This window comes from Eimeria necatrix, genomic scaffold (assembly GCF_000499385.1).
Source record: "Eimeria necatrix Houghton genomic scaffold, Enh_scaff479, whole genome shotgun sequence".
Lineage (NCBI taxonomy): Eukaryota > Apicomplexa > Conoidasida > Eucoccidiorida > Eimeriidae > Eimeria > Eimeria necatrix.
The window spans coordinates 11,911-26,907 of record NW_013654361.1 but is presented as its reverse complement, the minus strand read 5'-3'; the positions used below and the strand labels follow the sequence as shown (position 1 = coordinate 26,907).

General features: G+C 59.5%; 5 protein-coding genes across 5 annotated transcripts; 2 read left to right on the top strand and 3 right to left on the bottom strand.

Moving 5' to 3' along the window:
- Positions 1-260: 260 nt before the first annotated feature.
- Positions 261-530, top strand: ENH_00057010 (protein phosphatase 2C, putative; the record flags this gene model as incomplete). The annotated part of the gene is made up of 1 exon (XM_013581714.1): positions 261-530. The coding sequence occupies one exon, from the start codon at positions 261-263 to the stop codon at positions 528-530; it is 270 nt and encodes an 89-aa protein (XP_013437168.1).
- Positions 531-3,353: 2,823 nt separating this feature from the next.
- ENH_00057000 (hypothetical protein, conserved) lies at positions 3,354-4,124 on the top strand (the record flags this gene model as incomplete). Its single annotated transcript, XM_013581713.1, has 1 exon — positions 3,354-4,124. The coding sequence occupies one exon, from the start codon at positions 3,354-3,356 to the stop codon at positions 4,122-4,124; it is 771 nt and encodes a 256-aa protein (XP_013437167.1).
- Positions 4,125-5,948: 1,824 nt separating this feature from the next.
- On the bottom strand, positions 5,949-6,990 carry ENH_00056990 (hypothetical protein; the record flags this gene model as incomplete). Its single annotated transcript, XM_013581712.1, has 2 exons — positions 5,949-6,065; positions 6,298-6,990. 2 exons carry the CDS (start codon positions 6,988-6,990, stop codon positions 5,949-5,951), a joined length of 810 nt encoding a protein of 269 aa, XP_013437166.1.
- A 563-nt stretch (positions 6,991-7,553) lies between these two features.
- ENH_00086410 (hypothetical protein, conserved) lies at positions 7,554-9,650 on the bottom strand (the record flags this gene model as incomplete). Its single annotated transcript, XM_013581711.1, has 1 exon — positions 7,554-9,650. One exon carries the CDS (start codon positions 9,648-9,650, stop codon positions 7,554-7,556), a length of 2,097 nt encoding a protein of 698 aa, XP_013437165.1.
- A 2,033-nt stretch (positions 9,651-11,683) lies between these two features.
- ENH_00056970 (hypothetical protein, conserved) lies at positions 11,684-14,605 on the bottom strand (the record flags this gene model as incomplete). Its single annotated transcript, XM_013581710.1, has 1 exon — positions 11,684-14,605. The coding sequence occupies one exon, from the start codon at positions 14,603-14,605 to the stop codon at positions 11,684-11,686; it is 2,922 nt and encodes a 973-aa protein (XP_013437164.1).
- Between the last annotated feature and the right edge of the window lie 392 nt (positions 14,606-14,997).

Here is a 14,997-nt window from a genome sequence, read left to right as displayed (position 1 = left end):
CTGCTGCTGCTGCTGCTGCTGCTGCTGCTGCTGCTGCTGCTGCCGCTGCCGCTGCTGCTGCTGCTGCTGCCGCTGCTGCTGCTGCTGGAGGGCGAGGCCGTGTGGCTCTGCTTGCTGCTGCAGAAGACGAGTTTTTGCTGCTGGGCTGCGACGGAATCTTCGACGTGCTGTCTTCGCAAGAGTGCATCTCTTTGGTGCGCGGGAAGCTGCGGGCGGGAGTGTCTGCTGCTGCAGCAAGCCAGCAGCTAACTGAGGTAGCCATGCGGCGGTACTCGCTGGACAACGTTTCTGCTGTTGTAGTTGTGCTGCAGTCCCCAAGTGCAGCAGCAGCAGCAGAAGGAGACAAAGAGGGCTGGTGGGCAGAAGAGGGAGACCCGGAGGAGCCTTTTATGGTGCCCAGACACGGCAGCAGCAGCAGCAGCAGCAGCAGCGCGGGCGACCCCCAGCCGCAGCAGCAGCAGCCGCAGCAGCAGCAGCAAAAACCCGATAGACCCAAGTTCGATTTTTCAATCCTCAAGGCAATGCTGTAGTGCGCAGCAGCAGCAACAGCAGCAGCAGCTGCTGCTGCACGCGCTTCTGCTTCTAGTCCCGCTCCGGCCTCTCCGCGTCAGCTGCAGCAGCAACTGGGCTAGCCTCAGCAGCAACAGCAGGATTTGCTTCAGCAGCAGAATGATTTGCTGCAGCAGCAGAAGCAGCACCACCACGCGATTCGCTGCAGCGGCAACGTGAGTCACTGCTGCAGCAGCATGATTCGCCGGCGCTGCAGCAGCACGATTTGCTGCAGCATCCGCAAGAATCGCTGCAGCAGCAGCAAGACCCGTTCCAACAGCAGCACGATCCCTTGCAGCAGCAGCAAGATCCGTTGCAGCAGCAGCACTGGTGCGTCTTGCTGCCGTTTTAGAGTGCCTCACTACAGCATGATTCGCTGCAGCAGCAGCAGGATTCGCTGCAGTTGTAGAGGCAGCAGCACAGCCTTCTTGGTGCTGCTGCAGCACGAGCCACTGCTGCAGCAAGCGAGTACGCTGCTGAGCTGCAGCAGAAGCAAGGTTTGCTGCTACAGCGCTGTTTGCTGCAGCAGCAGCAAGGCTTGCTGCCGCTGCAGCGTTGTTTGCTGCAGCACGAGCAAGCTTTGCTGCTGCAGCAGCTTGATTTGTTCCAACAGTAGCAGCTTTTTTAGTGGTGGCTGCTGCTGCTACTGCTGCGTGTACAGACGCTGTAGGGCCACCGTGATGTCAAGTCCAGCGGCGGCAGCAGCAGCTGCTGCTGCTGCTGCAGGCGGACACAGCAGCAGCAGCAGCAGCAGCAGCAGCAGCAGCAGTGTCCTGCGGTTTAGTTGGTTTTCGCATTTGGGGCAACTCAAGGAGAGTGTAAGGGTTTGTTGTATCTGCTGAAGCAGCAAATGAAAAATAAGAAAAGCAAAAGAGCAGTTTGAAAGAAATAAAGACTTCGAGCCAGCAGACAACAAACCCTCAACAGGGTTTAGGGTTTAGGGTTTAGGGTTTAGGGTTTGGAGTTTAGCATTTAGGGTTTGGGGTTTAGCGTTGAAGCAGCACCGCGAGTTCAGCGTCAGTGTGCTGAACGTTCGAGCTTCAGGGATTCGGGTTTAGAATTAGGGTTTAGGGCTAGGGTTTAGGGTTTAGGGTTTAGGGTTTAGGGTTTAGGGTTTAGCGGCGCTCGCAGCTCCTGGGGAGAAGCTTGAGGTGTCTGTACACCTCAGTCCGGAGCAGCAAAAGCATTTGCTGCTGTGGGGAGCAGCAGCAAAAAGCACAAAAAGAGGGGGGCCCCCAGGACAGGGGGGCCCCCACAGAAAGAGAAAGGGGCCCCCAAGGGGGCCCCCAAGGGGGCCCACAAGCGGGCCCTCAGGGGGGCCCCGAAGGGGGCCCCCCACAGAAAGAGAAGGGGGCCCCCAAGGGGCCCCCCACAGAAGGAGAAGGGGGCCCCCCAGGGGGGCCCCCCACCTCTTTCTAGAAGGGGGCCCCCGTAGAAGAGGGGCCCCCACAGAAGGGCAGAGGGGCCTCGAAGAAAGGGGGGCCCCCAGAGCCTCAGGAGAGTGTGGGGCCCCACAGGAAGAGAGGGGGGCCCCCAGAAAGGGGGGGGCCCCCAGAAGGGGGCCCCCGGAAAGTTGGGGGCCCCCCAAAAGCCCTGTGTCTATCTTTGTGGGGCTTTGCTGCTGCCCTCAGCTGCATGCCTGGCTAGCTAGCCAGCTAGCCAACCCAAAGGCCTCTAGCTAGCCAGCTAGCCAGCTAGCCAGCTAACCGTGCTAAGGCCTCCAGCCAGCCAGCTAGCCATGTTACTGCCTCCAGATAGCCAGCTAGCCACGCTAAGGCCTCCAGCTAGCCAAATAGCGACCTAGCCCTCCCTACGCCTGCTAGCTAGCCACACTAGCTACGCGGCGAGGACTAGCTAGCTGGCTAGCTAGTTCGTCTAGCTAGCTATTTGGCTACTCAACAGCCAGCTAGCAGCTAGCTAGCCGCCGTGGTAGCAGCTAGCTAGCTGGCATGCGAAGCCTTTGGAGCCCTCTCGCTCACCCTCTGGCCAGGAGCCTCTGTCTGTTTGCCTGCAGCTAGCTAGCTGCCTGTAGCTAGCTAGCTACCCCTAGCTAGCTAGCTGACGGTAGCTAGCTAGCTAGCTAGCTAGCTGCTTTTATCTAGCTAGCTGCTTGTCGCTAGCAAGTTGCGTCTATTTCGCTAGCTGCCTTTACTTCGCTAGCTGGCTTTGGCTAGCTGGCTGCCTGTAGCTAGCTGGGCGCCTCCAGCTAGCCAGCCAGTTCTTGCTGCAGCAGCTCGCAGCAGCAGCTAGCCATGGGCCCCAAGCCTCCTGTCTTGCACCGAAATGGCCGCAAACAAACAGCAGCAAAAGTAGTCTCAGCAGCAAACCAAAAGTCCCGAAAAAGGGGGCCCCGGGGGCCCCCAAGACCCACTTGGGGGCCCCCAATCCCCGGGGGCCCCCCTGAGCCCCACAGAGGGGCCCCCGGGGCTTCGCGGCTGAGGCAGCCTTTGCGGCTGTCTGTTTTGTTTAAATGGATTTAAAAAGTGAAAATAAATAAAATAAAACATTTGGAAAAGATATTCCAGCCGCGGGTGCCCTCTGTGCATGCAACTGGAGTTGCTCGCGCCGCCGCTGCTGCTGCTGCTGCTGCTGCTGCTGCTGCTGCTGCTGCTGCTGTGGAGTGTACGTACGCCGCAGCGCCTGCCGCTTCCCGCGGCTGGCCACAAACTTTCACTTTTTGGATTTGCTGCTGATGCCAGCAGTTCTGCTGCGCGTCTAGGGAATCCTGGGGCCCTGGGGGGCCCCTTTCGAGTGGTTCGAGTCTAGGGTTTAGGGTTTAGGGTTTAGGGTTTAGGGTTTGGGCGATGGAGTCCGGGAACTCGGAGGGTTTCATCAGCGGCTTCCCGCCGCCGCCGTACTACTGGGTGGACTGCATGCACTCGGCGTGCCTGGAGCAGCAGCAGCAGCAGCAGCAGCAGCAAGGCGGCGGCTCCGGCGCCGCGCAGCAGCAGCAGCAGCAGCAGCAGCAGCAGCAGCAGCAGTTCTGCAGGCCCCCCCCCCCTATGCCCGAGGACCACTGGTCAGCCTTCGGAGTGGTTTACTCCTTGGGGCCCCCCGAGGTGTCTTTGGAAGCGGACAGCTGTCTGTACACCCCAGGGGCCCCCCCCAAGGCCGAGCTGCAGCGGCTCTTTGCTGCTCATGTTGCTGCTTGCATGCGTTTTTTGAATGAGCTGGCAGCAGGTGCTGCGGACTGCAGCAACTCGCTGCGCAAAGTCGCGCGGCTGCACCGCAACTTGCTGCACCTGCTGCTGCTGCTGCGCCACCAGCAGGCGCAGCAGCAAGTGCTGCAGCGGCTGCAGCAGCAGCTCAAAAAAAGAAAACAAGCAGCAGATTCTCTCAAACGCGCCCTCGCCCTTTCCCTCAAAGACATGCAGCACGCCCTCGCCCTTGCTGCTCCTCCCCGCACCCCCAACCAGCAGCAGCAGCAGCAGCAGCAGCAGCAGCAGCAGCAGCAGCAGCAGGAGCAGCAGGAGCAGCAGCAGCAGCAGGAGCAGCAGGAGCAGCAGACCGGCAGCCCCACAGGGGGCCCCCAGGGGCCCCCAAGCGCCCCCCAGGAGACCCCAAACGCTCTCTAGGGGGCCCCACAGCGGCCCCCTGGCCACTTCTTAGGGGCCCCACAGGGGCCCCACAGGGGCCCCACAGGGGCCCCACAGGGGGCCCCACAGGGGCCCCACAGGGGCCCCACAGGGGCCTCACAGGGGGCCCCATAGGGGCCCCATAGGGGCCTCACAGGGGGCCCCCTAGGGGCCCCCTAGGGGCCCCCATAGGGGGCCACAAAGGGTCACTTGAGTTTGAAGTTTTAATCCCCTTTGGGGGCCCCCTGAGCCCCTGAAGCTTCGAGGGGCCCCAAGGGGCACAGGGGGGCCCCCAACTCAAATGCAGAATTTTACTTTAATTAATTTTTGGGGCCCACTTGAGGGGCCCCCCTTCAGCAGCAGCAGCAGCAGCAGCAGCAGCAGATAGTGCTGGCTAACTAGGAGCTCCCAAACTGCTGAGCTGCAGCTGCTGCAGCTAGCGCAGCAACAACTGGCAGCAGCAGCAGCAGCAGCAGCAGCAGTGAGCTGCGGCGTCGGAAGCACTGGCTGTAGACTAGAGGCGCCAGCGCGCTAGCTGGCTCTTTGGCTGGCTAGCTAGCTAGCTGCCTAGAGAGCTAGCTGCAGAACCAGCCAGCCAGCAAGCTAGCTAGCTAGCTAGCTAGCTAGCCAGCTAGCTCGCTAGGCAGCTAGCCAGCTAGCTAGCTGGGTAGCTAGCCAGCTAACTAGATAGCTAGCCAGATGGCTAGCTAGGTAGCTAGTCAGCTAGCTAGCTAGGTAGCTAGCTGCCACTTGTTAGAGAACAGCTAGCTGTAAAATGATAAGTGCAAACTCTTCAGTCGCCGCGCCCACGGCGGCGGCAGGGCAGGCTGGGCCCCGACCATAGGTCGCTAGCTAGCTAGCTAGCTAGCTAGCTAAACGGCTAGCTGGAGAGCTTGCAAAGTGGCTAGCTAGCTAGCTGGCTAGCTAGCTAGTTAGCTAGCTAGCGACCTACGGCCGGGTAGCTAGCTAGGTAGCTTGTGCCTCGGTAGCCCTGTGTAGCTCTCCCGAGGGCTAGCTAGCCAGAATGCTTTGTGGCTAGCTCAAGAGCTTGCCAGCTAGCTACCTGAATGGCTAGCCAGAGGCCTGGCTAGCTAGCCAGAAGCCTGGCTAGCTAGCCACGTGGCCGTGGGGGCAGGCAGCTGCCTGGGTAGCTGCCTAGCTAGCCAGGCCTTCGGCTAACAGCTAGGCAGCGAGCAGGCAGCTAGCTAGCTAGCTAGCCAGCTAGCTAGCTGGCTAGCTAGCTGCCTGACTAGCAAGGCTTCTAGCTAGCCAGGAAAAAGGAATGTTAGCTAGCTAGCTAGCTGGGCTGGCCAGCTGAAGTGGCTTACATAATTCGGCAGCGCTTTCTCTTCTGAAAAGAACAAGACAAACAAATAAGTTAACTTGATTTGACATTAGCTGCTGCTGCTTTGCTGCTGCTTCTGCTTTGCTGCTGCTGCTGCTTTGCTGCTGCTGCTGCTTTGCTGCTGCTGCTGCTGCTGCTGTAGTGCATCCGCCACTCACCGATTTCTTTGGCTGCAGCGTAGCAACGCCGCTGGCTTGCTGCTGCTGCTGCTGTTGCTGCCGCTGCTGCTGCTGTTGCTGTCGCAACTGCAGCTGCTGATCCATCTGCTGCTGCTGCTGTTGTTGCTGCTGCAGCCAGCGCCGCCGCTGCTGCTGCTGCTGGATCTGCTGCTGCTGTCGGCTGCCTGGTCCCTGCATCCTGGCACTTGCCAACTGCAGCAGCAACAGCGAAGGCGACAGCAGCAGCAGCAGCAGCAAAGGTGTTTGTTGCGCAGCAAACGATGAATGCATGCAATAAGAGACAAAGAAACAGTAATAAAACTAATTATAATAATTATTATTGTAGAAAGCAGCTGCTGCCGCTGCTGCACCTACTTGCTGCTGCTGCAGAGCGCCGCCGAGTGAAGCAGCACTGGAGCAGCTGCTGCTCTCCCCTTCCTGCAGCAGCCGCAACAGAAGCAGCACTGGCAATGCAGCAGCAGCAGCAGCAGCAACAAAAGCAGCAGCAGCAACAGCAGCAAACAACCGCACTCAGCAGCAGGGGACGGGAACGCGGGGAAGCAGAAGCACGCAGCACCACCCCGAAACAGGCAGCAGAGCAGCCGCTGCAGCAGCCACAGCAGCAGCAGCAGCAGCAGCAGCAGCAGCAGCAGCAGCAGCAGGGTCTGACTTGGGTATATTGCAGAGGCACGAATTTGTCATTACAAAATAAATTATCTCCTTTTACATCAATGAGAATTTCCCAAGCGATTTGGGGCTCATCAGAAAAGGCAGCATCTGTGCAGAGGCAGTAAATGGCGCACTCCTGCTGCTGCTGCTGCTGCTGCTGCTGCTGCTGCTGCTGCTGCTCCTGCAGCACGTCTTCCTGCTGCTGCTGCTCCAGCTGCTGCTGCAGCTTCTGCTGGCAGCTCGGCAGCGGCTGCCGCACAATCACTGAGAAGTGATTGTTGCGGAAGAGGACGCAGGGGACATAGAGGGGCAGCGCAACAGTTGGTGCTGCTGCTGCTGCTGCTGCTGCTGCTGCTGTTGCTGCTGCTGCTGCTGGCGTGTAGCCCAGACACAGCTCCTTTAGCCCCGTTGCTGTCAGCTGGGAAGAAGACAGCAGCAGAAACTTCTCGTAGTGTTTGCCTTCCATCAGCAGCGCAGCTCTTGCTGCTGCGTCCCAGGTGTGCTGCACGCTCTCCTGCTGCTGCTGCTGCTGCTGCTGCTGCTGCTGCTGCTGGGGGTGCTCTCGCTGCTGCTGCTGCAGCTCCTGCTGCCTCACGTCGTGCTGCTGCTGCAGAATGTCCTGCAGCTGCTCCTGCTGCAGCTCCCCCTGCTGCAGCAGCTGCAGCAGGAACATCCCGTCCTCAGTTTTCTGCATGTCTTCAACGAGCTGTCTGTACACCGCAAACCTCTCCGCCAGCTGGTTGTAGCTCAGCTTCTCCAGCAGGCACGCGCTGCAGCGGCACGCCCCGCTGCTGCTGCTGCTGCTGCTGCTGCTATCTCCCGTTTCCCGCTGCTGCTGCTGCTGCTGCTGCTGCGGATCGCCGCCTTCGTCCTCGAGCGGCCCGTCAAGCCTCTTCCCCGCCGCGGCTCCCGCCGCAGCTCCCGCCGCGGGCGCGCCCCCAGCAGCAGCAGCAGCAGCAGCAGCAGCAGCAGCAGCAGCAGCAGCAGCAAAGTGCGCAGCACCTTTGTCGGGCCGCCAGCCGTGGACAAGACGAACTCCAAAAGCGTCGAAGAGAGAAACTGCGCGAGTGAATTCGAAGGCGTCGATGGACTTGAAGTGCACGTTGAGGTCCAGGCCCTGCAGCAGCGACGGCAGCAGGTCCACTGCCTGCAGCAGCAGCAGCAGCAGCAGCAGCAGCAGCAGCAGCAGCAGCAGCGGAGGCGGTGAGCGCGGCCGCGAGGAAGACAGAGAGGAAAGCCGCGGCATGTGTGCAGCACTCACAGGACGCGAGGCAGCAGCAAACAAGCAGGGATGCACCCACACGGACAAACAGCAGCAGCAGCAGCAGCAGCAGCAGCAACAGCAGCAGCAGCAGCAACAGCAGCAGCAGCAGCAGCAACACTACTTGCATCGCCAATTGTGTAGGCGTGAGCCTCTGGGTCTTCAGCCCCTGGGGTGTCCTGCAGCAGCAGCAGTTCCGAGAGCAGCTGCAGCAGCTCGCTGCTGCTGATTCGCTCCTGCTGCAGCTCGTGCTGCTGCTGCTGCTGCTGCTGCTGCACGCGCAGCTCCAGCTGCCCCTTAAGTATGAGGCAATTCGCAATGGCCAGCAGCGGACAGGCCCCATTATTTGCCTGCAGCAAAATGCGTCTGGGGGCCCCAAAAGCATTTATTGTTTTGATGGGAAACCACTCTTCTGCTGCTGCTGCTGCTGCTGCTGCTGCTGGGGTTGCTGCTGCTGCTGCTGGGGTTGCTGCTGCTGCTGCTGCTGGGGTTGCTGCGTCTGTTTCTGGCACAGGTGTTGCTGCTGCGGTTTCTGGCTGGGAAGACAAAGATGCTGCTCGCGGGGATGCTGCTGCTGCTGCTGCCGCTGCTGCTGCTGGCATTGCTGCTGCTTCTGCTGCTGGCCTTGCTGCTGCTTCCTCTGCTTTCGGTGCTGCTGCTGCTATCTCTGCTGTTGGTCCTGCTGCTGCTGCCTCTGCTGCTGGTGCTGCTGCTGCAGTTGGAAGTGACGAGGCAGCAGCAAGCGAGCCCACAGCCTCGCTGACAGGCACTACTGGGGGCGGCACCTTGCTGCTGCTGCTGCTGCTGCTGCTGCTGCTGCTGCTGCTGCTGCTGCTGGTCTGGGACGGCGCCTTATCCCCCTGGATGTCTTTGGAAGACATGGAGACGCCTGAGGGGTCTTGGTGTATCTCTGCTGCAGCAGCAGCAGCAGCTGCTGCTGCTGCTGCTGCAGCTGCTTCTGGAGCTGCTGCTGTGTCCTCGTTCTCTTTGTGTTGCGCCTTTGCTGCTGCTGCTGCCGCTGCTGCTGCTGCTGCTGCTTCTGTTTTGTCAGCTGCCTGCTTCTCAGTCTGCTGCTCCGCCGCACCTTTTGTCACGTTCTCGTGCTGCTGCTGCTGCTGCTGCTGCTGCTGCTGCTGCTCTTGCGCTTCCTGTTGCTGCTGCGGTTGCTCGTGGTGCTGCTGCGGTTGCTCCTGTTGCTGCTCCCGCTGCTGCTCCTGTTCATTCTTTTGCTGCTGCTCGTGCTGCTGCTGCTCTTCTTGCTGCTGCTGCGGCTTCTCTTGTCCGCCCTGCTGTTGCGCTTGCTGCTGCTGACTCTGTTTGTGCTGCTGATCCTGCTGCTGCTGCTCTGTTTGCTGCACTTCTTCTTGGCGTTGCTGCTCCACTTGCTGCTGCTGCTGCTGCGGCTCTTGCTGTTCCTGCTGCTGCTGCTGCTCCAAGTGAGCTCGCTTTTCCTCCTGGTCCTGCTGCTGCTGCCGTTGGTGTGGTTGCTCCTCTTGCTCCTGCTGCTGCTGTTGCTGCTGCTGCTGCTCCTGGTGCTGCTGCTGCTGCTGCTGCTGCTTCTCTTCGCGCTGAGGCTTCTGTTGCTGCTGCTTCTCGATATCCAGCGGCTCGGGCTCATGACTGACCTGCTGCTGTTGCTTCTGTTGCTGCTGCTGCTGCTGTTGCTGCTGCTGCTGCTGCTGCGCGTCCCCTTCAAATGGTACCAGCGGCGAGCTGTGAGGCCCAGAAGCCGCTTCTGCTGCTGCTGCTGCTGCTGCTGCACCTGCATCTGCTGCTGCATCTGCTGCTGCGTCTGCTGCTTCGTTTGCTTTCGTTCCTCCGTGTATTGCTGCTGCTGCTGCTATTGCCTCCTCTGCTGATTCTGCTGCTGCTGCTGCTGCTGTGCCTGCAGGTGCTGCTGCTGCGCCGGCAGGTCCTGCTGCGTTATCTGCAGCGTGGAGAGCAGCAGCATTTTCTGTTTCTGCAGCTTCTGCTGCTGCTTCTGCTGCTGTGTCTGCTGCTGCTGCGGCTGCTGTTGCTGCTGCTGCTGCTTCCTCTGGGGCCCCCGACAGCTGCCCCCCTGGGCCCCCTTTCCCGTGTTTGCGTCTCGCCATTTGCTGCTGCGGAGTCGGAGCAGCAGCAGCAACTGCTGCTGCTGCTGCTGCTGCTGCCAATGACCGTGCGGGCCGAGCTGCTGCTGCGCTGCAGCAGCAACGCCTGCTGCAGCTGCTGGGGGCGATGCTCTTGCGACCGCTCTTGCTGCTGCTGCCGCTGCTGCCGCTGCTGCTGCTGCTGCTGCTGCTGCTGCTGCTGCTGCTGAGAAAAAGCCTCTAGAAATCGAGACACACTACACCAAGTGCCCGCCAAAAGCCCCCCGGCCCCACACGCTGCAGCAGCAGCTTTTCAAAAATGCGGAAAAGTTTAAAAGTATTTAAAAACAACTCCAAAGACAAACAGCGGTGAATGCAGCCGCCGCTGCTGCTGCTGCTCTTCTGTCGCAGAGCCAGCAGCAGCAGCAGCAGCAGCAGCAGCAGCAGCAGCAGCAGCAGCAGCAGCAGCAGTGGGGCCCCTCAGGGGCTAGAGCGCCTCCTCGCCCGGCACTGAGGCTTCCAGAAAGTTTCAGGAAAAAATAAATAAAAATAAAAATAAAGAAAAGTAATTTGTTGTTTGAGTTGAGGTGTATGTACACCTGAGCTCCGCGCAGCAGCAGCAGCACAGTTTCTGCTGCAGCAGCAGCAGCAGAGTCTCGCGGAGCAGCAAAGTTCATGAATATTTAGTTCATTAAAATTGTCTTTTTGCATTTTTGCTTTTATTTTTTTTCTCCCGAATTCAGATCCTTTAAAGTGCCACAAGTGATCTCTCGCTGCTGCTGCTGCTGTTGCTGCTGCTGCTGCTGCTGTTGCTGCTGCTGCTGCTGCTGCTGCGCTTTTGCCTCGCTGGCCACGAAGCCAAATTTAAAGGGCGAGAAGCAAATTAATTAAATCAGCAGCAGCAGCAAAATAGTCAAACCCCAGCAGCCTCATTTCTTCGCTCTGAGCAGCAGCCAAAAGACAAATAAAATGAAAAAAGAAAATAAAATTAACTCAAAAAAAAGAAAAAGAAAATTAAATTCAAAAAGAGAAAAAGAATTGAAATGAATTCCGCTTCGATTCGACGTTTTCAGATCCTGCAACTGACGCTGAGGTGTACGTACACTCGAAAGGACTTCGGCGAAAATAAATAAATAAATAAATACATACATAAATAAATTAATTAATTAATTAATTAATTAATTAATTAATTAATTAATTAATTAATTAATTAAACGAATAAATAAATAAATAAATAAATAAATAAAGGGAACACCAAGAGGGAAATTGCAAGGGGGATAAACCCTCAAGAAGAAAAATAAACCTGCAGAAGTAATCCAAGGATAAAAGCTGTAAACCCTAAACCCTAAACCCTAAACGCTAAACCCTAAACCTCCAGAACTACATCAGGGATAAGAGCTGTAAACCCTAAACCCTAAACCCTAAACCTTCAGAACTAGATCAAGGATAGGAGCTGTAAACCCTAAACCCTAAACCCTAAACCCTAAACCCTCAGCAGCGGGAAACCCCTCCCTGTGCACCTGAATGCCTGCTGCGCATGTGTATGCAGTCGAACCCTAAACCCTAAACCCTAAACCCTAAACCCTAACTTTCGTCCTTCTAAAGCCTAGACCCTAAACCCTAGCATGTGCATCGTACCCCGCCATCCCTCGCCTTTCTAAACCCTAAACCCTAAACCCTAGCCTTCGCCTTTCTAAACCCTAAACCCTAACACGTGCAGCGCACACCGCCATGCGCCCGTCCTTCTAAACCCTAAACCCTAAACCCTAAACCCTAAACCCTGCCTCTGCTGCAGCCGTCTTAAGCGGTTTAGAGTGATTTCAAGTTGGTGAGAAGCAACAATTCGTTTTTTACAAAAACACAACGCAGCGATAGAGCTGCTGCATTGCTGCTGCAATGCATTTGCTGCTCCAGTCGCAGCAACTGCAGCTGCTGCTGCTGCTGCAGCAGCAGCAGCCGCACCGACGACGGACAAAACGCGCAGGTGCTTGTGCTGCTGGCGCTGCTGCTGCTGCTCGTAGCAGCAGCAGCGGCAGCAGCAAATGCTGCTCGAGCATCTACGGGGGCGCGCGGGGGCTCATCTGCTGCTGCTGCTGGTACTGCTGCTGCTGCTGCTGCTGCTGCTGCTGCTGCTGCTGCTGGTGCTGGTGGTGGGGCTGGTCGGGGCAGCTGCAGTTGCGCAAAACCCCAATTCTGTGCAGGCTGGGCATCTCTGCAACCTCGAGCAGCAGCAGCACGGGGAGCAGCAGCAGCAGCAGCGCAGCAGCAAAAGCAATCCAGACCTCCGCAGGGGTGTGGAAGAAGCAAGCAGTCATGACAGCCATGAGGAAGCAGCAGCAGCAAATGAAGGCATAGTAAGCAGCACAAATGTAGGGGGCCAGGCGGGAGAGGGAGGGGAACTGGCGCCAGCGGCTGCTGCTGCTGCTGCTGCTGCTGCTGCTGCTGTCGGCGCCCGCAGCAGCAGCAGCGGGAGGGTGGGAAGCAAAAGCTGCTGAGACCTCGACAGCAGCAATGAGCAAAGCCAAGACATAGAGCAGCACGTGGTCGCTGACGTCGACGTCGGTCCAGCTGAACTGCTCGCCCTGCTGCTGCTGCTGCTGCTGCTGCTGCTGCTGCTGCTGCAGCTGCTGCTCTGACGGCTTCAGGCAGCTGCACTGCATGCAGTCTCCCGGCGGGGCGGCGCACGTAGCTGGAGAATCTGCTGCTGTTGCTGCTGCTGCTGCTGTTGCTGCTGCCGGCGACGGCAGCCCGAGCAGCTTCGCTGCTGTTGCTTGAACAGCAGCAGCAGCAGCTTGCTGCTGCTTCCGAACTCGCGCTGCTGTCCTGATGGTCGCATTTGCTGCAGAAAGTGCTGCTGCCTTCAGTCTGCTCGCGCCCGCTTTCAGCCAGCTGCCTGCAGCAGCAGCTGCTGCTGCTGCGTGCGCTGCAGCAGCAGCAGCAAGCGAGCCGAAGTCTTCTTCTGCACACACCAGCACTGTGGCCGCTGGAGCAGCAGCAGCTGCAGCACTACTCCCAGCAGCAGCAGCAGCAGCAGCAGGTATAAACGACTTGAGTCGCTTTGCTGCAGCAGCGCGGGCAAAGAACCAAGCACCTCTCGGAAAGGGTGGCAGGGAACAATTGCTGCTGCTGCTGCTATTGCTGCTGCTGCTGCTGCTGCTGCTAGTTTGAGGCCCAGAACCAAAGGGAGTCAAAATGCTGCTGCTGCGGCTGCACGTCGTGCTGCTGCTGCTGCTGCTGCTGCTGTCTGACAGCAGAGCTGCTTGAGAGGACTGGAACAGCTTCGCTACGAATTCTCTGGGGGAAGCAGCAGCAGCAGCAGCAGCTGCTGCTGCTGCTGGCGCAGCGCTGCCATCGCTGCTGCAGCACACGTCAGCTTCGCCCAGCTGCTGCTGCTGCTGCTGCTGCTGCTGCTGCTGCTGCAGCGTGTGCATCATGACCATGGCAGCCTCAGAAGAGAGTGCAGCAGACTGCGTCGCGTCGACCCCTGCTGTTGCTGCTGCTGCTGCTTCTGCAAAAGCTGCTGCTGCTTCTTTGGAGGGCTGGAGGAGCAGCAGCTGCTGCTGCAGCTCGAAGAGCTGCTGCGGGTGGTGCCAGCAGAGCGGCAGGGGGTGCTGCGGCTGCTGCTGCTGCTGCTGCTGCAGCAGCTGCTGCTGCAGCTGCCGAAAGGTCGCCAGCTGCAGCCGCAGCAAATCCCGCGGCCGCAGCCGCACCAATTTGCTGCGGTGATATAAAGTGCCCAGCAGCAAAGCCCCCGTCAGCAGCAGCAGCAGCAGCAGCAGCAAGCCGTAGAAGAAGCGCCTGCCGACGGGACGACTCTCCCGCTGCCGCAGCTGCTGCTGCTGCTCCTGCTGCTGCTGCTGCTGCGCAGCCACGCCGGGGGCCCCCTGCTGCTGCTGCTGCGGCGGCTGCAGCAGCAGCAACTCGTCGTCGCTCTCCCCAGAAAGACATTTGCTGCTGCTGTGGCGGTCCCCAGCTTCTTCCCGCAGCAGCTTCGCCAAAGCCCCCACAAGGCTGCTGCTGCTGCTGCTGCTGATGCTGCTGCGGCGGTTCACGCGGCTGTCCTGCCACAGCTCGGGCAGGTAGCTGCTGCTGCTGCTTCTGCTGCTCATGCCGCTGCTGCTGCTGCTGCTGCTGCCGCTGCGGCAGCGCTCCTGAGAGTCCGAGTCCGCCAGCAAGCGCTCCTCAGGCAGCAGCAAATGCTGCTGCTGCTGCCGCTGCTGCTGCTGCTGCTGCTGCTGCTGCAGCGTGCGGAGAACAGCAGCGCCGTCGCCTGCTCGGGGAGTTGCAGCAGCAGCAGCGACATTTGGCAGCGGACAAAAAGCAGCAGCAACGCGGCTTTGCGGTGCTGCTGCCGCTGTTGCTGTGAAGTCTGCTGCTACGCCTGCTGCTGCTGCTGCTGCTGCAGACAAAGGAGACTCATTTGCTGTTGAAGCTGAAGCCAGCAGCGGTGGCGCCTTATGGCTCCCATTTTGCTGCTGCTGCTGCTGCTGCTGCTGGCTGCGGCGCGCAGCAGCAGCAGCGAGGGTCTGGACGGTTGCTGCTGCAGTTGCTGCTGCAGCAGCTGCAACGTCGGCTGCAGCAGGTGCTGCAGCAGCAGCTGCTTTACCAACAAAGTAGCGCGGCGAGTCTCCGCACGTTGCGGGTTCGCAGTGCTGCTGCTGCTGCTTCTGCTGCTGCTGCTCCTGTCCAAGTTGCTGCTCCCGTTTGGGCTGCTGCTGCTGCTGCTGCAGTGCAGCAGCGGGCGGGTGCTGCTTGTGTGACTTGTGGCCTTTCGGTGTGGGGCTTCTGTGCTGTTGCCGGTGCTGCTGCTGCTGCTGCTGCTGCTGCTGCCTCTGCTGCTGCTGCTGCCCCACTGGCGTGCCAGGAGGGCTCCCTTCTGCTTGGTGCTGCTGCTGCTGCTGCTGCTGCTGCTGCGGCATACACGGGACTCTGTGGAGGTGCAGCAGCTCTTGCTGCTGCAGCTGCAGCACGGGCGGCATTGAGCAGCAGACCCGGTTGCCCTGAGCTCTCCGAAGGCCTAGGGTTTAGGGTTTAGGGTTTAGGGTTTAGGGTTTGCGGTGCAGTGCCTGTGCACGCACATACAAAGCCCTGGTCCCGCTGGAGACGAGATTTTCGGGCCATCTGCTGCTGCTGCGGTGAGTTTGCTGCTGCTGCTGTGCTGCCGCTGCTGCTGCTGCTGCCGCCGCTGCTGCTGCAGCTACTGCTGGCAGCAGGGCCTCTAGGCAAAAAAGGCACACAGATAGACAGCAGGACAGTCGCTGCGCAGAAATAGCGCCGTTTGCAGGGGTGAGTTCGCAGTGCTGCTGCTGCTGCTGCTGCTACTGTTGCAGCGCTTGCTGCTGCTGCTGCTGCTGCTGCTGCTGCTGTGTGT